General features: G+C 48.3%; 1 protein-coding gene and 1 long non-coding RNA gene across 3 annotated transcripts in view; both read right to left on the reverse strand.

Moving 5' to 3' along the window:
* LOC135189807 (uncharacterized) overlaps positions 1 to 11,053 on the reverse strand; it is a 44,516-nt gene extending 33,463 nt beyond the window's left edge. The window contains exon 1 of the long non-coding RNA XR_010308321.1: positions 10,909 to 11,053. This is a non-coding gene — a long non-coding RNA (uncharacterized LOC135189807). The remainder of the gene's footprint in view (positions 1 to 10,908) is intronic.
* The window catches only part of KCTD1 (potassium channel tetramerization domain containing 1), a 161,248-nt gene that overhangs the window by 97,821 nt on the left and 37,438 nt on the right, over positions 1 to 25,989 (reverse strand). Inside the window, exon 1 of one of the 2 annotated variants that reach the window (XM_064170531.1) lies at positions 15,055 to 16,664. The exons of the other annotated variant lie outside the window; for it this stretch is intronic. Within the exon in view, the coding sequence (XP_064026601.1) occupies positions 15,055 to 16,635 (1,581 nt within the window). The 5' untranslated portion in view covers positions 16,636 to 16,664. Of the gene's footprint in view, positions 1 to 15,054; positions 16,665 to 25,989 lie in introns of those variants that run through there. 2 annotated transcript variants of the gene reach the window in all.

A 25,989-nucleotide genomic window follows, 5' to 3' on the forward strand; every position in this document is an offset into this window, starting at 1 on the left:
CTCTCACGCAGCTTCACGGAGCCCAGAGCTTTGTATGATCCCTTCTGCCTCCAAGAATCATGGAATCAGCCAGGTTGGAAGAGAGCTCCAAGCTCATCCAGTCCAACCTAGCACCCAGCCCTATCCAGTCAACCAGACCATGGCACTAAGTGCTCCAGCCAGGCTTGGCTGCAACACCTCCAGCCACAGAGACTCCACCACCTCCCTGGGCAGCCCATTCCAATGCCAATCACTCTCTCTGACAACAACTTCCTCCTAACATCCAGCCTAGACCTGCTCTGCCACAACTTGAGTCTGTGTCCCCTTCTTCTGTTGCTGCTTGCCTGGCAGCAGAGCCCAACCCCACCTGGCTACAGCCTCCCTTCAGGGAGCTGCAGACAGCAATGAGCTCTGCCCTGAGCCTCCTCTGCTGCAGGCTGCACACCCCCAGCTCCCTCAGCCTCCCCTCATAGGGTTTCTGTTCCAGGCCCCTCCCCAGCCTTTCTGCCCTTCTCTGGACACCTTCCAGCACCTCAACAGCTCTCTTGAATGGAGGAGCCCAGAACTGGACACAGCACTCAAGGTGTGGCCTGAGCAGTGTTGAGCACAGGGGCAGAAGAACCTCCCTTGTCCTGCTGCCCACACTGCTCCTGATGCCATTGGCTCTCTTGCCCACCTGGGCACACTGCTGCCTCATCTTCAGCTACTATCTATCAGTACCCCCAGGTCCCTTTCCTCCTGGCTGCTCTCAGCCACTCTGTCCCCAGCCTGTAGTGCTGCTTGGGGTTGTTGTGGCCAAAGTGCAGAACCCTGCACTTGGCCTTGTTCAATCTCATCCCCTTGGCCTCTGCCCACCCATCCAGCCTGGCCAGGTCTCTCTGCAGGGCTCTCCCCCTCCCAGTCCCTGAGGAGTGTGCATCTTCAGAGAGACACCTTGGGGTTTCTTCAGAGAAACTCTGTTTTTACAGAGAGCCTGACAATCAGTGTCCTGCCTTTGGCTACTGCCAAGATCCATACTTCAGCACTACCAAAACCAAAGACAAAAAGAAAGTGTAAAATGTGCTGAGAGGCCAAACAGCTCTTTCTGCACTGGTTACTTTTAGAATCACAGCATTGTTTGGGTTGGAAAAGCCCTCTAAGCTCACCCAGTTCAACCACCAAGCCAACACCACCATGGACATTAAACCACGTCTCACAGTGCTGCTTCTTGGACACCTCCAGGCATGGGGACTCCACCACCAACCTGGGCAGCCTGTTCTGATCCCTGATCATTGCTGCAGCAAAGACATTTTCCTCATCTTCAACCTAAACCTTCCCTGGCACAATTTTAGGCCATTTCCTCTTGCTCTATCACCTGATACTAGGGAGAAGACCCCAACCCCCACCCCACTGCAACCTCCTTTCAGGGCACTGTCAAGAGCAATGAGGTCTCCCCTCAGCCTCCTCTTCTCCAGACTAAACAGCTCCAGTTCCCTCCATATGCTTAGAGCATCTTATTAGTTTTCCCCCCTCTAAAAGCATTACAAAGAATCAGATCTGGTCTAGGGTAGGATGTCCCTGCCCATGGCAGGGGGGTTGGAACTAGATGATCCCTGTGGTCCCTTCCAACCCTGATTGATTCTGTGATTCTGTGATCTGGTCTGGCAAATCAAGAATCTGATCTTGCAGCTGTTTGGAGAGAGCTTCCAGAAACTAGTGCTATGATGACAGGGAAAAGCCAGCATGTTTTCAAACCTTAACATGGAAACCAGCCCTGATAAAGATGATAAAAGCCTACTTAAGGCCCTACCTCCTGATAACCACAGTGTTGTGATGAGCACTGCAGTTGGCATCACTCTCACCTCTGAGATGAGGAGGAAGAGCACACAAGCACCCTTTACACGAGCACTGCTATCAGAAACACTGAGAACCTCTCCAAAAGGCAACAATTCCAGCAGGTTCCCTCTTTATCTGAGGTTCACACACCATCTGGACTACAGCTGGTGGGCTTGTCTCCTGCTATCTGTGCTCCCAGTTACCCTCTCCAACTTGTCAGCCTCACCCTCACACTCAGGTCCTCCTAATTTGGCATCAAAACAATGTTGGGCTAATTGCAGCACTTCAGATGTCTTCTGTACTGCTGGTCAGGGAGACTGCAATACAAGGGAAGGAATTTATCTGGCATGTCCCAGCCCTTGGAAGAAGAGAGGAAAGTAGAAAGCTATTCAAGCTCACTTCAGCTTCCTCACTCCTCCTCTTCCTCGTGTTTCGGGCACAAGGAGGAAACAGTCTCAGCTCACCCCAAGCAGAACAGAGCTGAGGAGGACAGGGTGAGAGAATTTCCCCTTCTCTGCCAGGCTAAACCCACATACTCAGTGCTCCAACCCTGCCTTGGGCAGACACACCACAGGCATCCTGTGCTGCTTCTCCAGAGCAGCTTTAGGACAGAGGATGCCCAGTAAGTAACCACTGATGGCTTCCTATTGCACCCAAGAGCTTCAGTGCTGCTCCTTCAGGTGCACTGCAGACACCTCACCCAACAAGAGCTCCCACCAGTGAGGTCAGGGCAGGGTTTGCAGCCACCCATACAAGAGCACAGGACAACACTGGACCTTAATAACTCACAGACAATAATAACTCATCATGAACTCCTTATTCCAGACCAACTTGTCTCTGTCACTTTAGAAGCCTACTGGAAATACATGGAGAGAAATGCACAGCAGCAAAAGCAGCAGCTAAATATCACAGAATGGGCTTAAAGATCATTTAGTTCCAAACTCCTCATATACCAAGGGTCATATCTATAACTATGCCTCTTTCTATCTCACTGCAGTGAAGAAAAAACTCTGGAGTCAGCTGAAGGATGTTGAGAAATCACTCTTGAAACTTCTCCAGCCATCCTCAAACACACATAGACAGACACACAGATGAAAGAAAGAGGAGTGTAAATACAGTGGGGTTTTAGGGAAGTCATTCACATCCCATTTCAGAGCTACACAGGTGCCAACACACAGGGAAGCCCAAGCTCTTTCATCAGCACAACAGTCACAACCACGCAGCCTCCTCTTCCTCTCGCTGCCTGTACTGCAAAACAAATGCAAACATCACCATCACAGGATCAGGCAGGACCACAGCACCAGCCAGTTCCAACCCCCCTGCCATGCCCAGGGACACCTCACACTAGAGCAGGCTGGCCAGAGTCTCATCCAGCCTGGCCTTAAACACCTCCAGGCATGAGGCTTCCACCACCTCCATATATAATTATCACAGCATTAATAAATCTTTCCCACATTAGATATCTTTATATATATACATATATATGTATTTTTATATATATATATATATATATATATATATATATATATATATATATATATATACACATATATGTATTTATATATATATATATATATACACATACACATATATGTATTATATACATATTTTTTTATATATATATAAAATATATATAGAATATATATATACAATTATATATATAAAAACTTTCCCCACATCAGATATCATTTATATATATATTATATATATATATTATATATATATATTATTCTCACAGCACTAGTAAATCCTTCCCACATCAGATATTATTTTTATACATATATATATAAAAAATATATATAATTTTATATATATATAAAATCTTTCCCACATCAGATATCATTTATATATATATATATATATTATATATACATATATATATATTATTCTCACAGCACTAATAAATCCTTCCCACATCAGATATTATATATATAAAACATATAATTTTATATGTATATAAAATCTTTCCCATATGAGATATCATTTATATATATTATATATATATATTATATATATGTATATTATTCTCACAGCACTAGTAAATCCTTCCCACATCAGATAGTATATATAAGTATTATATATATAAGATCTTTCCCATATCAGATATCATTTACATATATATATTATATATATATTATTCTCACAGCACTAATAAATCCTTCCCACATCAGATATCATTATATATATATATATATAAAATCTTTCCCACATCAGATATCATTTTTATTTATATAAATATATTATTTATTTATTTATTTAGTCTCACAGCCCTAATAAAACTTCCCTACACCAGATATCATTTATATATATGTATATATATATACATATGATATATATATTATTATCACAGCACTAATAAATCCTTCCCACATCAGATATCATTTATATATATATATATATAATCATCACAGCACTAATAAATCCTGTCCACATCAGATGTCATTATATATATATATATAAAAATATAGAATTTTATATATGTATAAAATCTTTCCCACATCAGATATCATTTTTATTTATATAAATATATTATTTATTTATTTATTTATTTAGTCTCACAGCCCTAATAAAACTTCCCTACACCAGATATCATTTATATATATATATATATATATATATATATATATATATATACACACATATTATATATATATTATCACAGCACTAATAAATCCTTCCCACATCAGATATCATTTTATATATATTATATATATATATTATCATCACAGCCCTAATAAATCCTTTCCACATCAGATGTCATTATATATATATATAAACAGAATTTTATATATGTATAAAATCTTTCCCACATCAGATATCATTTTTATATATATTATATATATATATATTACCATCACAGCACTAATAAATCCTTTCCACATCAGATGTCATTATATATACATATATAAATATAGAATTTTATATATGCATAAAATCTTTCCCACATCAGATATCATTTTTATATATATATTATATATATATATATATTATCATCACAGCACTAATAAATCCTTTCCACATCAGATGTCATTATATATATATAAATATATAATTTTATATATGTATAAAATCTTTCCCAAATCAGATATCATTTTTATCTATATAAATATATATATATATAAAAAATATTTATTTCTTTAGCATCACAGCACTAATAAATCTTCCCCACATCAGACACTATGCAGCAACCAACACTTGTCCCTTGACTCGTGATGAAGAATTATCTTGCACACACATATTTGGCTCCATGCCCTTAAAGATTTCCTCCCTTGCTTCAGCAATAGAAAAGCAAAATAATAAGAAAGAAAGGGCATGAGGAAGAGGGGGGGGGAGGTGGGAGAGGAGGGGGAAATGAACAGAAGGGCTTGGAAAGTGACTGCAAATCTACAACCTCACTAATTGGGTTCCAGCTTCTAACACAATAGTGGGTGTACCATGGTCTGTTATCAAGTTTATAGCCGGGGGCACAAGACAATACAACCCCACACTGGATTTAATTACAGCCCGTGGCTTTTGCAGGAGTGGTGTGTTTCAAAGGGTTTAAGCACTCATTTATTCCTGCACCACGCATGAAATAGGGCAGCTCGCTGTCATGCAGGCTCCCCCAATTAAGACTGAGCGGTTTCTGATCTCTCTTGCAGAAGGAGAACAGTGGGCAATGGGAAATCTCTTCCAGGAGAATCACAGAAGACCTTTTGGTTGGAAGGGAAAAATAAAATACCCCCCCAAAAAACCAAACAAAACAACCCAACCCCATCCCAAACCACCAAAAACCTCACTGCTGCCTTGCAGTTTTGTGCATTTTGCCTTTGATGAGCACGGAGGAAGGAGAGCAAACGGAGTCATTTCAGACTGTGCACAAGTGAGAAAGTGTCAAACCGCAGCAGCGCTTCAGTGATGTTGGGTGTCCTAATTGTACTCGTAAAAGTCATCCTTCTAGGGCAGCAAAGCTGGTGAAAGGGATGGAGAGTAAGTCTGATGAGCTTAGTCTGGAGAAGAGGAGGATGAGGAGCCCAGAACTGGACACAGCACTCAAGGGGTGGCCTGAGCAGTGCTGAGCACAGGGGCAGAAGAACCTCCCTTGTCCTGCTGCCCACACTGCTCCTGAGCCAGCCCAGGATGCCATTGGCTCTGCTGCCCACCTGGGCACTGCTGCCTCCTCTTCAGCTCCTCTCTGCCAGCACTCCCAGGTCCCTCCCTGCCTGGCTGCTCTCAGCCACTCTAGCCCCAGCCTGTAGTGCTGCTTGAAGGGCGTTGTGGCCAAAGTGCAGAACCCTGCCCTTGGATCTGGCAGCTCAGGAGGCCAGTTCTTCTCCCTAGTGTCAGGTGATAAGAGGAGAGGAAATGGCCTGAGATTGTGCCAGGGAAGGATTAGGATGGAGATTAGGAAAAAATTCTTTGCTGCAAGAGTGGTCAGGGACTGGAACAGCCATCCCTGGAGGAGTTCAAGAAACCTGAAGTTTCAAGAACCTGAAGTTCAAGAAACCTGGAGGAGTTCAAGAAACTCTGGGACATGGCTTAATGGCCACGGTGGTTTGGGTTGATGGCTGGGCTTGAGGTCTTTTCCAGTCTTAAACAATTCCATGGTTCTATGATTCTGCAAGATGGAAACCTTCCCCATCCAAAACCAAACCAACACAAACAAACAAAACCCCCTCAAAACACAAACAGCCACCAAGAAGCAAACAGCAGCCTCTAAGGTAGGCAAAGTTCCTTTAACTGTAGATAATCCTCACACTTGGAAGATTTTAACCTCTCGGTGCTCCCTTTAAAAAAGACACCAAGCAAATCCTGGATCTCCTCAGGACCTGGAATAATCCATTCATTGGAGGGGATGGCACTAACCAGGGCAGCAGGGCAGCCAGGATTCACCTCTGAAACCAGATCAACAGAAGTGCTGCCACAAGAACTAGCAAAGGTACTTAGGACTTAGCAGTCTTAATCACTACAGCACTTCAAGCCTTTAAGAAAGGGATACTGCACTCGATGATCTCCTTGGGTCCCTTCCAACCTGTGATCCTGTGATCTATTACCTGCAGAGAAATAAAGCCCAGCAGCCTAGCACTGTCCTAAGCACCCTTCCCTGAAGCTGTCTGATAAGCTCTCCTAACCTACACGCTCAGAAAGCACCCAGAGATGGTTCTAGTTAGAGTCCTACAAATATTTATACAGAACAGAAGCCTTTTTGTGGCTGTTTTATGGAAGTGCAGGATGTTTCCAGATCAAACATCAAGCAGAAAGATTCCTATCCACCTCCACAAAGAAAGGCTGAGATGATGTAGACAAACTAATTAGCTGCTTTGATTTGTTCTCAGTTGTGCCTGCTGCCTGCTTCAGTTTGTCATGTGTTACTGTTTTGCTTCTTCTGCCAAACCTGCAGTCAGAGCTCGATTTCTGGTTCTGGTCAAAGCAAACCCTTCAAAGAGAATGTAAAACAACCAAAGACATGTGCCAGATCAAAAGAAAACAAAAAGGGCAGCTCTGGATACAAGGCAGGAGGAGAAAACGTTTAAGGATTCCCCAGAACAGCCAAGCCAAATGCACTTGGGTCATGTTTTAATGACTGCTTGATAAATATCTTGATAGCTGATTAAACTCTTCACAAGCAGCCTAAAGAAATCAGGGTTGAGCTAGAGACCCAACTTCATTTTCAAGCAGCAAGCAACTCCCCTCATCCACAGCAGAAGCCACTCTGTTGGGGCTGGACTAGATGATCTCCAGAGGTCACTTCCAAGCCCTAGCATTTTATGATTCTATTATTTTCCTACACCTATTTTTAGGTATTACTACTGTACTGAGCTCTGTGTCTACCAGCTCTATAAATCTCAACAGCTACCACCACAGCTGTAGCATCAAAAGCTTCAACTTCAGCTATTGTTCATCTTTCAGTAACACTGGAGACGAGCAGCAGCCAAATTACATCCCTCTGCCATCAACTTGAACTGAAGTACTGCTGGCAGTGGCAAGAAAATTGCTACACTTTAGAGCAAATAAGGGCTGAAAAGAAAGTTGTGCCACAGTGGCACGGAGCTGTACACTTAAAATACACCCTTTGAATGCTGCTCTCAAGGCTGCAACCTAAAGCAATAGCTGGATCAAGAGGAACGTTTCTTGTACCTTTCCCTAACTCTGGAACAGGCTCTCAAGGCTGCAACCTAAAGCAACACCTGGATCAAAAGGAACATTTCTTGCACCCTCCCCCAACTCTGGAAGAGGCTCCTACAAACCCAGAGTTGAAAAGACATCATGGAGCTAAAACAAAAGGTGGGAACAACCATGACAGGCAACCCAAAAAGCATCATTCTGGCTCAGATTCTTACTCAGAGATACTTCAAACTTGCTTCAAATGTAAGAGTTTGTAGTCAGTGCACACTGGAGCCATCCCACTTCGTGCCTTCATTTAACCCTTCTCAGACCCTTGCTTAGTGCTTAAAACACACCCTCTAAATGCTGCTCTCAAGGCTGCAACCTAAAGCTGGATCAAGAGGAACATTTCTTGCACCCTTCCCCAACTCTGGAAGAGGCTCCTACAAACCCAGAGTTGAAAAGACATCATGGAGCTAAAACAAAAGGTGAGAAGCAACCATGACAGGCAACCCTAAAGTCAACATTCTGGCTCAGATTCTTACTCAGAGATACTTCAAGCTTGCTTCAATCTTAAAACATAATTGAAACTTAAAAGTTTGTAGTCAGTGCACAATGAAGCCATCCCAGTTCATGCCTTCATTTAATCCTTCTCAGACCCTTGCTTAATGCTTAAAGTACATCCTCTAAATGCTGCTCTCAAGGCTGCAACCTAAAGCAACACCTGGATCAAGAGGAACATTTCTTGTACCTTTCCCCAACTCTGGAAGAGGCTCCAACAAACCCAGAGTTGAAAAGACATCATGGGGCTAAAACAAAAGGTGGGAGCAACCATGATAGACAAAGCTAAAAGCATCATTCTGGCTCAGGTTCTTACTCAGAGATACTTCAAGCTTGCTTCAAACGTAAGAGTTTGTAGTCAGTGCACACTGGAGCCATCCCACTTCATGCCTTCATTTAACTCTTCTCAGACCCTTGCTTAATGCTTAAAATACATCCTCTCAAGGCTTCAACCCAAAGCAATAGCTGGATCAAGAGGAATACTTCTTGTACCTTTCCATAACTCTGGAACAGGCTCTCAAGGCTGCAACCTAAAGCAACACCTGGATCAAGAGGAACATTTCTTGTACCTTTCCCTAACTCTGGAAGAGGCTCCAACAAACCCAGAGTTGAAAAGACATCAAGGAGCTACAACAAAAGGTGGGAGCAACCATGACAGGCAACCCTAAAAGCATCATTCTGGCTCAGATTCTTACTCAGAGATACTTCAAGCTTGCTTCAAACTTAAAACATATTTGAAACTTAAAAGTTTGTAGTCAGTGCACAATGAAGCCATCCCAATTCATGCCTTCATTTAACCCTTCTCAGACCCTTGCTTAATGCTTAAAGTACATCCTCTAAATGCTGCTCTCAAGGCTGCAACCTAAAGCAACACCTGGATCAAGAGGAACATTTCTTGCACCCTTCCCCAACTCTGGAAGAGGCTCCTACAAACCCAGAGTTGAAAAGACATCATGGAGCTAAAACAAAAGGTGGGAGCAACCATGACAGGCAACCCGAAAAGCATCATTCTGGCTCAGATTCTTACTCAGAGATACTTCAAGCTTGCTTCAATCTTAAAATATACTTAAAACTTAAAAGTTTGTAGTCAGTGCACAATGAAGCCATCCCACTTCATGCCTTCATTCAACCCTTCTCAGACTCTTGCTTAATGCTTAAAATACACCCTCTCAAGGCTTCAACCCAAAGCAATAGCTGGATCAAGAGGAATACTTCTTGTACCTTTCCTTAACTCTGGAAGAGGCTCTCAAGGCTGCAACCTAAAGCAACACCTGGATCAAGAGGAACATTTCTTGCACCCTTCCCCAACTCTGGAAGAGGCTCCTACAAACCCAGAGTTGAAAAGACATCATGGAGTTAAAACAAAAGGTGGGAGCAACCATGACAGACAAACCTAAAAGCATCATTCTGGCTCAGATTCTTACTCAGAGATACTTCAAGCTTGCTTCATATGTAAGAGTTTGTAGTCAGTGCACACTGGAGCCATCCCATTTCATGCCTTCATTTAACCCTTCTCAGACCCTTCCTTAGTGCTTAAAGTACATCCTCTAAATGCTGCTCTCAAGGCTGCAACCTAAAGCAACACCTAGATCAAGAGGAACATTTCTTGTACCTTTCCCTAACTCTGGAAGAGTCTCCAACAAACCCAGAGTTGAAAAGACATCATGGAGCTAAAACAAAAAGTGGGAGCAACCATGACAGGCAACCCTAAAAGCATCATTCTGGCTCAGATTCTTACTCAGAGATACTTCAAGCTTGCTTCAATCTTAAAACATATTTGAAACTTAAAAGTTTGTAGTCAGTGCACAATGAAGCCATCCCATTTTGTACCTTCATTTAACCCTTCTCAGACCCTTGCTTAATGCTTAAAATACATCCTCTCAAGGTTTCAACCCAAAGCAATAGCTGGATCAAGAGGAATACTTCTTGTACCTTTCCATAACTCTGGAACAGGCTCTCAAGGCTGCAACCTAAAGCAACACCTAGATCAAGAGGAACATTTCTTGTACCTTTCCCTAACTCTGGAAGAGGCTCCTACAAACCCAGAGTTGAAAAGACATCATGGGGCTAAAACAAAAGGTGGGAGCAACCATGACAGGCAACCCTAAAAGCATCATTCTGGCTCAGATTCTTACTCAGAGATACTTCAAGCTTGCTTCAAATGTAAGAGTTTGTAGTCACAGTATCACAGTAGTATCACAGTATCATCAGGGTTGGAAAAGACCTCACAGATAGTCAGTGCACACTGGAGCCATCCCATTTCATGCCTTCATTTAACCCTTCTCAGACCCTTGCTTAATGCTATTGGTGCTATAAGAGCCTGTACACAGGCAACAGAAAGCAGCTAAGACACTCCACCCATCACACCATTGGTATTTCACCAGAGCATTGCACAGGTCTATCAGGACACCAAGGTCTGTCTTCTGGAAGCATCAGTACAAGATGACCAATAAACCACAAACTTCTGACCTTCACGTTTTCAAGGAATCAGGGCTATTTGTCAACAGAGGAATCCAGCCTCTCATTCCTTCAGGAGCTTTGCTCAGTGAGAAAAAAAAAAGGCCTGGAAGTCTTTGTTTATAATTAAGCAATAACGATTGAGGGCCAGGGCATTTCCTGGGGATTAATGACCGGCTGGGAGAGTCGATAGCTTAAGGCAATGCCTTGGGCCATTAACCTCAACCAGTCATCAATTTCCCCAGGAAATGCCCTGGCCCTCGATTAGCTCAGCTGTTATAAAAGGAGAAGAAAAGTTGAGCATTAGCATTCTCCCAAGGAAAAGTGCTCCACAGCCAGGACTTGGTCATTTTGTCACAGCTCTAAAGCGTCTACGTTATAAACCCACATGGGAAGAGCTGATAATTAGAAAGAGAGAATGAGAATGAGAGAGAATGTGAGAGGGAGAAAGAGAGGAGAGAGAGAGAGAGGAGAGAGAGAAGAGAGAGGAGAGAGGAGAGAGGAGAGAGGAGAGAGGAGAGAGGAGAGAGGAGAGAGGAGAGAGGAGAGAGGAGAGAGGAGAGAGGAGAGAGGAGAGAGGAGAGAGGAGAGAGAGAGTGAGCAAAGAGAGGAGGAGAGAGAGAGAAGAAGAGAGAGAGAGAAGAAGAGAGAGAGAGAAGAAGAGAGAGAGAGAAGAAGAGAGAGAGAGAAGAAGAGAGAGAGAGAAGAAGAGAGAGAGAGAAGAAGAGAGAGAGAGAAGAAGAGAGAGAGAAGGAGAGAGAGAGAAGGAGAGAGAGAGAAGGAGAGAGAGAGAAGGAGAGAGAGAAGGACAGAGAAGGACAGAGAGAGAGAGGGGAGAGAGAAGGAGAGAGAGAGAGAGGGGAGAGAGAAGGAGAGAGAGAGAGGGGAGAGAGAAGGATAGTAAAAGAAGAGACTGAGAGGAGAGAGAGAAGAGAGAGAGGGAGAGACGAGAGAGAGAGAAAGGGAGAGAGGAGAGGGAGAGAGGAGAGGGAGAGAGGAGAGAGAGAGAGGAGAAAGAGAGAGAGGAGAGAGAGAGAGAGGAGAGAGAGAGAGAGGAGAGAGAGAAGAAAGGGAGAGAGAAAGAGAACAGGAAGGGGGGGGGGGGGGGAAGAAAAAGACACTTCTCCTAAAGACTTAATGCGGTTTGCAGTGAGGACAAGACTCTGCTTCCGAAGAGGCTGGGCAACGTGAACGGAGATGAGCATTTCCATATAAATCCTGACACCCCCACACTGTCTCTCTTGCCCTTGCTAGTTGCTCCCTCTTCCCCGATGCACTCAAGGAACCAGCAGATGCCTGTGTGCTGGCATCTCCCTTCTCCCCGCAGCCCTCCGCTAACGAGAATGGCAGCTCCGCACGCCCGGCGCAGGAAGCGCAGCACTCAGCTGGGCTTCTCCTCGCTTAAGCTTTATGCAAGCGTGAAGAGATTTGTGGACCGGAGCAGGGATCACTTTCTCCAGCCTGGTGACTGAAGGTACAGGACACCTCACTGAACAGGATAAGGACACTCATAGCTCGTTATCGCCAACCGCATCAGAAGTGCTCTGCCCAGTGCCAGCTCTCCACTTTTCCTGCACTCGCATGAGCTGCTGCTCCAAAGCAGCTGAACTGCCACCTCGAGTTTCAAAACTACTTTCAAGGTCATTAAAAGCAAGGGAAAGAGAAGCGTAGGGTTAAACACAACGAAGCCCATTAAGCTTATACCCGAAACAACGAGCCAGAACAAAAACATTATCTGCACACAATCAAGCCTCTAAGCCATTCAGAGACACCAGATCCACGCAGCAGGAGATCAAACTGCAGCACTCCACTGAAACGGCCCGAAAAAAAACCCACCCTGCTAGGAAGGAGAGGTCACAGGTATGTTAAAGAACTAGACGCTGATGCAGGCATTCAATGGAAGCCCCTCTCCCTCTCTCCCCCTCCCAATTAGCCTCCAGGCTGGTTGATTAGCTGGCAAAGCCTTTGAAAGGGTCACTCTGTCCAGAACTGGTATTTCCACTCGGGGAACAGCTCAGGCATGCCATGTACCTGCGCTCACCCAGCGCTGCGATTCTCCGACCCGGGTTGCCACCCCTGTTATTAGCTGAGAGAGGAATGTCAGAGGGGGTTTGGTAACCCCGCAGGGCAGCCAGCAGCAAAGATCCTGCCTGAAACACGGCAGGGTTTTTAAACGGGGCAAAAGAGGAACCGCACACACTTCACAGATCTGCTCAGCCTGACTTCCAAACTCCAAACCCATCGCAGAGGTCTTTAATCGAAGTCGTTTAGCTCCAGAGCTCAAACACCCGAAACGAAAAGTGCTTTTTGGAAGGAGATGAGGAGGGGAATCACACAGCACAAAGGCAGGCACAGCTCAAAGTTTTCTGACCAGGCTGTTTTTACCTCGACCGAAAGAAAAACCAAAACAACCCAAACCACCACATCTACCAAACTCAAGCTCATTCCACAGCTCAGAGGCACTTAAACCAGTTTAAACTGCGCTCGGTGTATTTCACCGCTCCGCTAAGTGACGCGACTGAAGGCAATTTGCCTTATTAAAGAAGAAACAAAACAAACCAAACCAAACCCAACCCAAAAAACAACACAACAAAACGAAGAGAGGGGGGAAAAAAATAAAAGAGAGAGGATGAGTGCCAGGAAACAGCTACTTTAAATAAACAAATACAAGATGAATGCAATTGCCGTATTAACCCTCTTGTTAACTTCTGAAGTTGAAAATTACACCCTCATTACTAGTGTGTAATTGAGTATTCTCCCGGCTGTTTCCTGCATTTGAGGTTATTCAAATAGTTCATTAGCACATCAAGAACACCACACACACTAATGATACCTGGATGCTCTTATCTACTCTTTCTTTTTTGGCCCAGCTTTCCTTAACTCGCATCTCCCAGGGAAAAAAAAAAAAAGGGGGGGGGGGGGGGGGGGGGAGGGAGAGGGAAAGAAAAAATAAAAGGGGAGGAAGGAAAGGAGGAATGAAAAAAAGAAGAAAGAAAAAATAAAAGGGGGGGAAGGAAAAGAGGAATGAAAAAAAAGAGAGAAAGAAAAAGGAGAGGAAGGAAAGGAGGAATGAAAAAAAAGAGAGAAAAAAATAAAGGGGGGGGAAGGAAAAGAGGAATGAAAAAAAGAAAGAAAAAATAAAAGGGGAGGAAGGAAAAGAGGAATGAAAAAGAGAAAGAAAAAATAAAAGGGGAGGAAGGAAAAGAGGAATGAAAAAGAGAAAGAAAAAATAAAAGGGGAGGAAGGAAAAGAGGAATGAAAAAAAAAGAAAGAAAAAATAAAAGGGGAGGAAGGAAAAGAGGAATGAAAAAAAAAGAAAGAAAAAATAAAAGGAGAGGAAGGAAAAGAGGAATTAAAAAAAAGAAAGAAAAAATAAAAGGGGAGGAAGGAAAAGAGGAATAAAAAAAAGAGAGAAAGAAAAAATAAATGGGGAGGAAGGAAAAGAGGAATGAAAAAAAAAGAAAGAAAAAATAAAAGGGGAGGAAGGAAAAGAGGAATTAAAAAAAAGAAAGAAAAAATAAAAGGGGAGGAAGGAAAAGAGGAATAAAAAAAGAGAGAAAGAAAAAATAAATGGGGAGGAAGGAAAAGAGGAATTAAAAAAAAGAAAGAAAAAATAAAAGGTGAGGAAGGAAAAGAGGAATAAAAAAAAGAGAGAAAGAAAAAATAAATGGGGAGGAAGGAAAAGAGGAATGAAAAAAAGAAGAAAGAAAAAATAAATGGGGGGGAAGGAAAAGAGGAATGAAAAAAAAAAAAGAAAGAAAAAATAAAAGGGGGGGGGAGGAAAAGAGGAATGAAAAAGAGGGAAAAGACAAGAGCCCCGCAGGGCTTGGGCTGCTGGGGCTGCTACCAAAGGGGAGTGTGGCAGCCCCCAGGCACCTCGCCACTCCAACCCGCAGGGAGCAGCCACCAGGCTGGTGGGGAGGGGAAGCTGAGGAAAGTGGGGGTAAGGAAGCTGGGTCTCGTTGGGTGCCTGAACAGTGGGAGTCATCCCCGGGAGTCAAGCCTGGGGGCTGGCAGTGTGCGTTGGTGCCCAGCTCTGGGGTAGACGGGGAAGAAAGAAGGGGTGCAGTGGGGGCTCTGTGGGACAGGGTGTGGAGCTGCCCCTCTTTTTCTTTCTTTTTTTTTCTCTTTCTTTTTTTTCTCTTTTTTTCCAGTTACCTGTGTGGGGGAAACAATAGCAGGTGAAACTACTGTGGGTGAGGTGGTGCTTCTGTGCCCATTGGCTTCGGGGAGGAGGTGAGGCAGGGGGTCGTGTTTCACTGAGACCACCACCACGGCGGGCACGGCAGTGTCCAGGGGCTCGGCAGGGCGGCGGCAGAGTCTTTTGGGGGAGGCAGAAGGCCCACAAGCATCACCACCGGCCGCAGCCCCCGCCGGGAACACCGCCTCATAGAGGGCTCGCTTGGCCGGGGCCACTGCGGCCGCTTCTGCCTTCACCGGCACGGCGTCACCGTCTTTGGGCAGCACGTAGGGGTTGGCGGCGGGCAGCCGTGGCCGTGGCCCGCCGTTGAGGGCGGCAGGGGTGTAGCAGCCCCCGCCGGCGGGGTGGTGGAGGAGGTGGTGGTGGTGGTGGTGGTGGGGAGAGGGGTGGTGGTGTGGCGGCTGTGGCCCTCCCAGCTTGGTGCCGATGCCGGCGATGCTGTTGAGGGTGGCGATGGAGACGGCACCGATGCAGTGGTTGGTGTAGGTCTTGGAGAGCTTGGCGGCCTTGGAGAGCATCTGCATGCGGGTGCCCAAGAGGTTCTTGCCGATGGCCTTGTTCTCGTACCAGGTGATGTCACCCTCGCTGCAGTGGTCCCGCGGGCGCTGGAAGAAGGCCTTGCAGAGAGGGTTGCGCTTGGAGAGGTACTTGACGAAGCTGGCGTAGGGGCAGAACTCGGTGCCAGTCTCATACATGCGGGGCAGGTTCTCCTCATCGCTGCTCTCCGCCCGCTTCTTGCTCCAGGAGGACGAGCGCGACTTGTGGTAGGGCCCCAGCGCCTTGAAGTAGACAAACTTGCGCCCATCCTCATCCACGGCCAGCCCAAAGGAGTCCTCCTCCAGCTCCCGCTGGTTCTCCCGGCCCCGGGTGCAGAAGTACATGCAGGTCTCGAACCAGACCTTGTTGAGGAGCCCGAAGGGGCTCTGGGTGCTGAAGACGCTGCAGGTGTAGAGCTTGCGGAGGTCGGCGCGGGTGATGGCCTGCTTCTGCACCACCGGCCCCGCGCCCTGCTCCTCCAGCTTGCGGATGACGGCGGCCAAGGTGAGGTTGGCAGCGCGCAGCTCGGGGTCCTTGGTGAGGTCGAGGGTGCGGCAGTAGGGCGGCTCGTTGAGGTAGCGGTTGAGGGAGCTGCGGATGCTGATGAGGGAGGACTTGGAGTAGAGCTGTCCGCTCTTGGAGCGCGCCTCGGCGTAGAAGGAGCGCAGGACGCGGCAGAGCGCTCCCTTGTCCATGGTCTCGAAGTCGGGGCTCTGCGCCTTCTCGCTCAGGTACTCGCGGAAGATGCGCACGGCGTAGCGGGTGGCCAGCCGCGTGTTCTCGCTCAGCCGCGCCCGCTCCGGCCGCTGCAGCAGCAGGGCCGCTTCCAGCTCCGCGTCCTCCGCCGCCCCCCCGGGGCCACCTCCTCCACCTCCCCCCGGGGCAACCACCGCGGCTCCCCCCGGGGCCGCCCCGACGCCGCTACCGCTCCCGCCTGGTGTACGGCCCGGGGCTGGCGGCAGCGCTTGGGTCTCCTCCTCGCCGTCCCACTCCAGACCCATCTCCTCTTCCTCCTCCTCCTCCTCGTCCAGCAGCAGCCCCCCATCGGCTCCGTCCTCCTCCTCCTCCTCCTCCTCGTCCCCCGTTATCTGCACCTCCTGAATCTCATCCTCCTCCTCGCCCTCCTCCTCCTCTCCAGCGCTGCAATAACGAGGCGGGCGGGGGGCAACGCAACGACCGGGCGGTCGGTCCCCGGTCTTGCTGTTGCCATTGCCGTTGCCAGCGCCGCTTCCTCCGCCTCCCCCTCCGCCGCCGCTCCACTCTCCTCCGCCGCCGCTGCCAGGCATTCTCGCCATATTGCCGTCTCCCTGCCAGTCCTGGGGCTGGGCGCATGCGCTATATTGGACCGCAGAAGCTGGAGAGCTTTTGTGTTTTAATGACCTTCAGCTACCGGGAGGCAAAGCCCGGGCTCTTAAAGGAACCGCGCACCCAGCGGAAGGGATGGGGAAAGAAACAGGAGGGGTGGGGAGGGGATGGGGAGGAGGCTGAGCTGCGCTAAAAAGGGGTTAGGTGGGGAATGGAGAGGTACTTACAGCGCCTGATGCTCACCTCGGGTCCGTCCCGTCGAGCAACGGGGATGGGAGCTGAGGGTGGCGGGGAGGGGGGGGGGAACCGTCGGGCCGGGGCGGACGACCCGGCCAAAAGGTTTCCCCCCTCATCCCTCAGCGTCTGTCCCGCCTCCCCATCCCCATCCCCGAAAAAAACCCATTCGGACCGAAGCAAGCCTCGCACCTTCTCAACCCTCTCAAATGTCTCATTTCGCAGCAACTTAAAAACATATGGGGAAAGAAAAATAAAAAGAAAAAAAAAAAGAGAGAGAAAGAACAAATCACAACACAAACAAACCCCAAACCGACCGAAAATAGGGGGGAAAATATAAAAGAAGAAGAAACCGAAACAACAAAACACACAAATAAAAATCAGCTCGAGTTGTGCTCGCTCGGCTCTGCCCTCGATGGGATGGATGATGCTAGGGATAAGGGACCACAGTGGCATCGCACCTTTAGCCGGGCGCTTTTCGGTGGAGGGGTTCGGGAGGAGATGGATGTTCCCTGGGATTTTGTATCCGTGAGGCTCGGAATCCGCCCGGGAAAAGCCGTTTGGAAGCAGCGATGCTCACTTGGCTTGCGGGAGCCCCGGCGAGGTTGGTTGGTTGCGGGGAGGGAGGAAGAAGGACTCGGGGGGTGATGGGCGAGCCGGGCCGCTCTCTAGGCTCGCTGGGAGGGCAGATTTGAGGGCTGCCGGGGGGAGTCTTTGGCCACCCGTGCCGCTGCTGCACGACTGTTTCCTCAGCTGCCCTCTCCAGCGACGGGACAAAGCCCGCGGGGACTCCCGCAGCCCACGGCAGAGAACACGGCGGGGGCAGAGCCGGACCCAAGGAGGCTTTGGCGGAGGGGAGCCCGCGGACGGCGGGTGCGGAGCCTCGGCCCCTCGCCCTCCTTAGCCCCGCGCCGCCGGCGGAGGATCCGAGGCTGGCAGCAGCCCCCGCTGCAACACTCCTCACACTTCCATCCCCTTGAAGGGACCTTCGCCGGGCTTGGCTCGGCCAGGGGGGCACAAGACGGGACGGGAGAGGAGAGGGTGGCCCCTCACTGTCTCCCCTCCGGTAGCACTTGCGCTACCCAAACCCAGCAGCCCCCCGAACCTCCCCGCGCCGCCCAGCAGGGCGATTTCTTTCATGTGTCAGGTTGAAATAAATATTCATAACTGCTGCTGGCTACACCTGAAATCAGAGCCCTAATTGCGGAGCTGCTGGCCTCAGCCACCGCATTTGCTGCTCACTCATCCACAGGCAACCGCTCAGCGCTGGGCTCCAGCCCTGGTGGGTACCTAGCGGGGGCAATGCCGGTGCTGGGCAACACCGAGCACCTCGTCCATCCCCCCCTCCCCCCCAGGCTGCTATCAGGTTTTGTCCCATCCAGGGCAGCCGCAGCTCTCTCTATCCAGGCATATGCAGGATGGCAAAGAAGGAATGCTCGAATAGGTGAGCAAATTAGGCCAATTGGAAACAAATAAAGCATTCCAGGAGGAGAGCCTGCCACTCCCAGAAAATAATTGAAAAGAAACCCAGCACTGCTATATTGATGTAAGCCTGGAGTAATTACACAGAGGTCAGAGTTGTTGCATGCACTGAAGTTGTGCTCACCCAGTAGCTGGAGAGCAGGTTATGTTGTTCCCTCTTAAGTCAATGGCATATATATACATTTGAGAGGATTTTTTCCTATGCACATAAAAAGGATATAAATATCTTTCCCCCTTGTCATATGCTAACTATAACCCAGCCCTGAAATAAAGTCTCAGAAGTATTTACAATGAGAAGGACCAGACAGCAAAACAGCTAAAAGCAGCAAGCCCTTGTGGTTAAACTCGAGATACTCCAGACAAGCTCCTTCTAGGAGCTGAAACATCCCAGGCTAGAAACCAGACAACAGCAGGGCATGCAGCATACACCTTTCCTGAAGAGGTCTTTTTGGGGTCTCCTTTATTGCTCCCTTAAATGCTAACAATGCTGTGACTAGTGTTGACCTTAAGACTTAGAAGAAATCACAGAATCATAGAATCAGTCAGGGTTGGAAGGGGCCACAAGCAGCAGCCAGTTCCAACTCCCCTGCCATGCCCAGGGACACCCTACCCTAGAGCAGGCTGCACACAGCCTCAGCCAGCCTGGCCTCAAACACCTCCAGCCATGGGGCCTCAACCACCTCCCTGGGCAACCCATTCCAGCCTCTCACCACTCTCCTGCTCAACAACTTCCTCCTCACCTCCAGCCTCACTCTCCCCACCTCCAGCTTTCACTCCATTCCCCCCAGTCCTGGCACTCCCTGATATGCTGAAAAGTCCCTCCCCATCTTTTCTGTAGCCCACTTCAGATCCTGAAAGGCCACAAGAAGGTCCCCTGGGAGCCTCCTTTTCTCCAGCCTGCACATCCCCAACTCTTTCAGCCTATCCCCATAGCAGAGCTGCTGCAGCCCTCTGATCAACCAAGAGATGAAGGCACTTTCTTTTTTATCATTCTTTTTATAAGAGCTTCTCAGAGCCACGAGTGCAAAAGGTAATGGAACATTTGGGTTTGTTTTGTGGTTGCTTTTTCATACATCTATATTTTTTTTAACTTAAAAAAAAAAAAAACAAAAAAAAGAAAAGATGAACACCAGGTTGACAGCTTCTGGACTTGGATGTTCATTTAATCACCATTTTCTGATTGCAGGAGGTGAACTGTGTTGACAGACTGGGAGATGAATATGGAGCCCCCTAGACTAATAGTAAGTGTAAAGGACATGAAGGACTCGCAGTCAGGTTGGAGGGGAAAAATGTATATGGAGCATCCATATTACACACATCAATTGGAAGCACCTCAGCAGCCAGGGGGAATTCAGAGAGCAGCAAGGGAGGTGGCTCAGAGGGCTGCAGACACCCATCACTGGGGAGACACCTGCACAAGGTGCAGAGCTGGATAACCTGCGTGTGTCTCTGTGCATGCATCCGTAGCTATCCGTAGCACCACCTGGCTACAACTCCCAAAGATAAAGTTTAGCCTTGCCAGTTCTATCCCAGGAGTTCAAAACCTATCGTTCAAAGTCTCCAGCTAGGTGAGGTGATCAAACTGCATTCCAAAACTGCCAGAGTTGCACAAGTTTTTCTAATGCAAGTTGGCACAATAACGTTCAACTCGCACCCACCCCACCCTGCCTGCCACTAACCAAGAGTTCTACCCTGCCAACAGCTCCATGCAGGCAGAGACAGAGTTCTCCCCTTAGACTCAGGGTTTGAGGCTGGTTCTCATAGAGGTCCTGTCTCCTCCTGGGCAATGGGGCTTATTCCAGCTGTCAGCTCAGTAGGGAAGATGTCATACCCAAATGACACCAGTAGCACACCTACCCCACTGAAGCTGCAGCTCCAGACTGGATTATACTTCCTTTTCCACATAGAATCATAGAATCAGTCAGGGTTGGAAGGGACCACAAGGAGCAGCCAGTTCCAACCCCCTGCCATGCCCAGGGACACCCTACCCTAGAGCAGGCTGCACACAGCCTCAGCCAGCCTGGCCTCAAACACCTCCAGCCATGGGGCCTCAACCACCTCCCTGGGCAACCCATTCCAGCCTCTCACCACTCTCATGCTCAACAACTTCCTTCTCACCTCCTGCCTGACTGTCCCCACCTCCAGCTTTGCTCCATTCCCCCCAGTCCTGGCACTCCCTGATATGCTGAAAAGTCCCTCCCCAGCTTTTCTGTAGCCCCCTGCAGATGCTGGAAGGCCACAAGAAGGTCACCTGGGAGCCTCCTCTGCTCCAGCCTGCACAGCCCCAACTCTTTCAGGCTGTGCTCACAGCAGAGCTGCTGCAGCCTCTGAGCATCCTCCTGGCCCTGCTCTGGACACTCTCCAGCATCTCCACAGCCCTCTTGTCCCAGGGGCTCCAGAGCTGGATGCAGTACTCCAGGTGGGGTCTCAGCAGAGCAGAGCAGAGGAGGAGAATCCCCTCCCTGGCCCTGCTGGCCACACTTCTGCTGATGCAGCAGCCCAGGCTCTGGTTGTGTTTCTGGGCTGCAAGTGCACACTGCTGGCTCCTGTTGAGCTTCTCCTCCAGCAGCACCCCCAAGTCCCTCTCCTCAGGGCTGCTCTCCAGCCACTCCCTGCCCAGCTTGCATTTGTGCTTGGGATCGCCTCGACACAGAGACACACCTGGAGATCAGTTCCTGTGCCCCAGAATTAGCATGCTGGGTTAAAAAGCAAAACCAAAACCACCTACTCCATGCCTCAGCCAGTTGGTTTATGCTTGTAACCATGCAACCAAATACTTTCAAGCCTTTCCTCACTTCTTTTATTAAGCTATTCTTTCTCCCCCTGGCCCCTGGTCCTGCTCCTGGCAAGCAGAGCCATGCTCTTTGACAATCCAACTATTGTGCTAAAGCTCTCCACAGCCTTATTCTCCTTCAGACCAGCACAGGCTGCTTCTCCTATTGCACCCAAAAGTGGTTATTTCACCTACAGCCTCCTAAGCCTTCCTGCTTTGGTGTTTCCTTGGCAGGTGTTTCATCATAAAGCATCACTGGGAACTAAAGCCCCAAAAGCCAAGAAGCAAAGAAAATCCATTAAACCCATTTTCTCCCCAGGATCCAGTCTAGGCATCTAGGAAAGATTTTGAAGGCACAGTGCTTAAAACAACCTTGTTGGTTAACCCTAAGGCTGGCACCACAGCACCTTGAGCAGACAGCTTTGTCTCCATCTACCCTGTTACTGTTAGTCTGAGCCCAACAAACGTGTTCCTAGAACGTGTTACTACGTTCTCTGATCACAGCCCAAAAGGAGGTTGGACTGAGGGGGGGGGGTGGATCTCTTTTCCCTTCTATCAGGTGACAGAATGAGGGAAAATGACCTGAAATTGTGCCAGAGGAGGTTTAGGTTGGAGATGAGGAAAAAAAAACCATTTCCCAAAGGAGTAGCCAGGGATTGGAAGAGGCTGCCCAGGGAGGTGGTAGAGTCCCCATCCCTGGAGGTGTTCATGAAACCTGTGGTGCTTTGAGACGTGGTTTAGTGGCCATGGTGGTGTTGAGTGGATGGTTGGACTGGATGATCTCAGAGGTGTTATCCTACCACAGTTCCCTGATTCTGTGACAAACTATTTCCACAGTCAGTATGAGAAATCCATACTGGCACTACAGAACTAGCAGGCAAATCATGCTTGAGCCTCCTGGACAATTCACTTAGGGAACAAGCATCTCCTAGAAATCCTTCTCCACCCTCCCCCCCCCCCCCCCAGGAACATGCAGATTTGAGGTAAGCTTTCTGAGCAGCTCAGAACTGTCACTTCAAAATGCTGATTTCATCTCATTTCACTCTTGTGTAAATGGAATTTCTCATGGCTTCATTACTTCTTGATGCAAGGTCCAGCAGGTCGAGGGAGGCTCTTCTCCCACTCTACTCTGCCCTAGTGAGGCCACACCTGGAGTACTGCATCCAGTACTGGGCTCCCCAGTTCAAGAAGGACAGGGAAATACTGGACAGAGTCCAAAGGAGGCCATGAGGATGGTGAAGGGACTGGAACATCTGTCTTAGGAGGAAAGGCTGAGAGCCCTGGGGCTGTTCAGCCTGGAGAAGAGAAGACTGAGAGAAGGTCTTATTATAATGGCTATAAATATCTGCAGGGTGGGTATCAAGGGGCCAGGCTCTTTTCAGTGGTGTCCTGTGATAAGGCAAGGGGCAATGGACACAAACTGGAACACAGGGCATTCCACCACAACATGAAGAGAAACTACTCTCCTCTGAGGGTGCTGGAGGCCTGGAGCAGGCTGCCCAGAGAGGTTGTGGAGTCTCCTCTGGAGATTTCCAAGACTCATCTGCATGCATTCCTAGGTGACCTTATTTTGCAGGGTGGTTGGTTGATCTCAGATCCATTCCAAGCCCTGTGATTCTGAGGGACACTTGCTGCTGGTCTATAATGTGCCTTAACAGAATTTAAATCTCTTTCATCCTAAACTTTCTCCTTCAGAGCAGCATCTCCTGTCTGTGTGACCATTAACTGGCTCTAACTTACCCAAACTGCCATTGGAATGGGCTGCCCAGGGAGGTGGTGGAGTCACCATCACTGGAGGTGTTCAAGGCAAGCCTGGATGAGGCACTTAGTGCCATGGTCTGGTTGAATGGACAGGGCTGGGTGCTAGGTTGGACTGGATGAGTTTGGAGCTCTTTTCCAACCTGCTTCATTCTATGATTCTACAACCAAAGAGACACAAGTTGTCCAGAGAGGTTGTTTCTGCTCCCTCCCTGGAGGTGCTCAAGGCCAGGTTGGATGAGGCCTTGAGCAACCTGTTCTAGTGGGAGGTGTCCCTGCCTATGGGGAGGTTGGAACTGGCTGAGCTTTGAGGTCCCTTCCAACCTGAACCATTCTATGATTCTATTCTAGATCCATCAGCAGTAAGCTGCAGCTGCTCTTAATGCATTTGAAAGCACAAAAGCTGTCTCACCTCTCAGACTGTCATATGATGAGGTGTTAGTGGCAGCTGCATGCAGCAAAGCATCAGCTACCTGCTGACACCTTGTGAAACGTGAAGGCACCACCAAACCATCCCACTCACAAAGCTCCATGGTGCCAGTCAAAGGTGTATTTCTGGAGCACACTCCTATTTTCCACCCCCATGATTTGTTTCCCCTCTGCTCCTTTTTTTTTGCTTCAAACCAGAGCACACCTGAGTCATCGTCTTCGTGAAGGCAGAAACGTGTTGAGTGCTTGGGAAACCAGAAGTCAAAGCTTGGTGAATCAGCTTCATTTTCAGTGATAAGCAGCTGGAGAGGATGATAAGCAGTGAGGAGAGGCTGAGGGAGCTGGGGGTGTGCAGCCTGCAGAAGAGGAGGCTCAGGGCAGAGCCCATTGCTGATTACAACTACCTGCAAGGAGGCTGTAGCCAGGTGGGGTTGGGCTCTGCTGCCAGGCAGCCAGCAACAGAACAAGGGGACACAGCCTCAAGCTGTGCCAGGGCAGGTCTAGTCTGGATGTTAGGAGGAAGTTGTTGTCAGAGAGAGTGATTGGCATTGGAATGGGCTACCCAGGGAGGTGGTGGAGTCACCATCCCTGGAGGTGTTCAAGAAAAGCCTGGCTGGGGCACTTAGTGCCATGGTCTGGTTGATTGTTTAGGGCTGGGTGCTAGGTTGGCCTGGCTGAGCTTGGAGCTCTCTTCCAACCTGGCTGATCCAAAGTTTTGCTTCAAAAAATACAGAAGAGTAATGTTGGCAGACTGCTTGTAGAGAGGCAGGTAATGAATTGCACTGCACTGCAGGAGGGTCTGAAAGGGCTTCTGTAAGGTCTTGTAATGCCAGGAGGAGGAGGAGGAATGGGTTTAAACTGGCAGAGGGAAGATGGAAACTGGATGTTAGGAAAGGGTTCTTTGCAGTGAGGGTGGTGAGACACTGGCACAGGTTGAGGGTGGTGAGACACTGGCACAGGTTGCCCAGGGAGGTTGTGGAGCACAGAAGCACAGAATGTGATCAAAGATCACATTCTGTGCTTCTGTGCTCCACAACCTCCCTGGAGGTGTTCAGGACCAAGATGGATGAGGCTTTGAGCAACCTATTCTAGCAGGAGGTGTCCCTGCCTATGGCAGGGGGTTGGAACTGGATGATCTCTGAGGTCCCTTCCAACCTAAACCATTCTATGACTCTATGATTCTAAAACCTGCTGCAGGTAGCTGCCAGGAGAAACATTAATGCTTCACAGGATCACGGAAACATTCAGGTTGGCAAAGCCCTTCAGGATCACCAAGTCCCACCCAGATCCCTACTCTACAAGGTGCACCCTACACCATAGCCCCAAGCACCACATCTGAATGACCTTTAAATGCATCCAGGGTTGGTGACTCCACCACCTCCCTGAGCAGCTCATTCCAATGTCATTCCAATGCGGGAAGGGCCAACTGGTTGTGTGCCAAGGGAAGGCTTCCTTGAGCATTCCTTTAAAAACAGAGGAAGGAACCCCCTGAGTCATAGAATCATAGAAGCAACCAGGTTGGAAGAGACCTCCAAGATCATCCAGTCCAACCTAGCACTCCTTCCAGTTTACCCAACATGAATTGTGGTGGCACTGAAGCAATGCACTTTTGTTTCTGTACCTCATGGGTTCTATCTTGTTCATTTTATCCATCCCTGCTGCACAACCTGAAGTTTCTGTCTTGCCATGAGACGTGCTGAGGGTTGATTTCCATGCAGGTCTGAAGGCAAGGGCTTTAAACCCCATGAAAATGACTCACACCCTCCAGGGACAGGGCAACATCTGGCCTTCAGCACAGCTAGCAAAGGGAATCTCTCCCCCTGACCGACAGCTGGTGGCTTTAAAGCCTCTTTATAGCATGAATTCCCTGTCAATATACTTTTGTTTTGACTTTGTGACTGAAATAAACTGATTATTCCCCTTTTCCACCAGTATTATGTCTGTGTCATAGTGAATTTGGAAATTCCCTTTCAGGTATTTATGTAGCAAAAAGCCCAGCACCAATGGCCTGTCTGCTTGGATTTTCTTCTCTCCATCGGGTTATCTCTGCTGGCTTGACACAAACCCAGTTAAAGCAACTCCCCCAAACTGGGTGAGTTCAAAGGAAGCCCACAGAGAGTGGCTGAGCAGGGTTAATGTCTCACTCAGGCTGTCACCCAGACCCACCTTTCTGAGGCTGAAAGAGTCATTTGTGGTTAAACACAGCTCTGGTTTTTCTATGTCTCTCCTTCACTCTCTCTTCTTGTGTTTGATAGGGTCTTAATTTGATCTGTAGACAGACAGAGAGTTGAGGTTGTTCAGTCTGGAGAAGAGAAAGCTCTCAGGAGACCTTATTGTGGCCTTCCAGGATCTGAAGGGGGCTACAAGAAAGCTG

Source organism: Pogoniulus pusillus, chromosome 34 (assembly GCF_015220805.1).
Source record: "Pogoniulus pusillus isolate bPogPus1 chromosome 34, bPogPus1.pri, whole genome shotgun sequence".
NCBI classification, from domain to species: Eukaryota; Metazoa; Chordata; class Aves; order Piciformes; family Lybiidae; genus Pogoniulus; species Pogoniulus pusillus.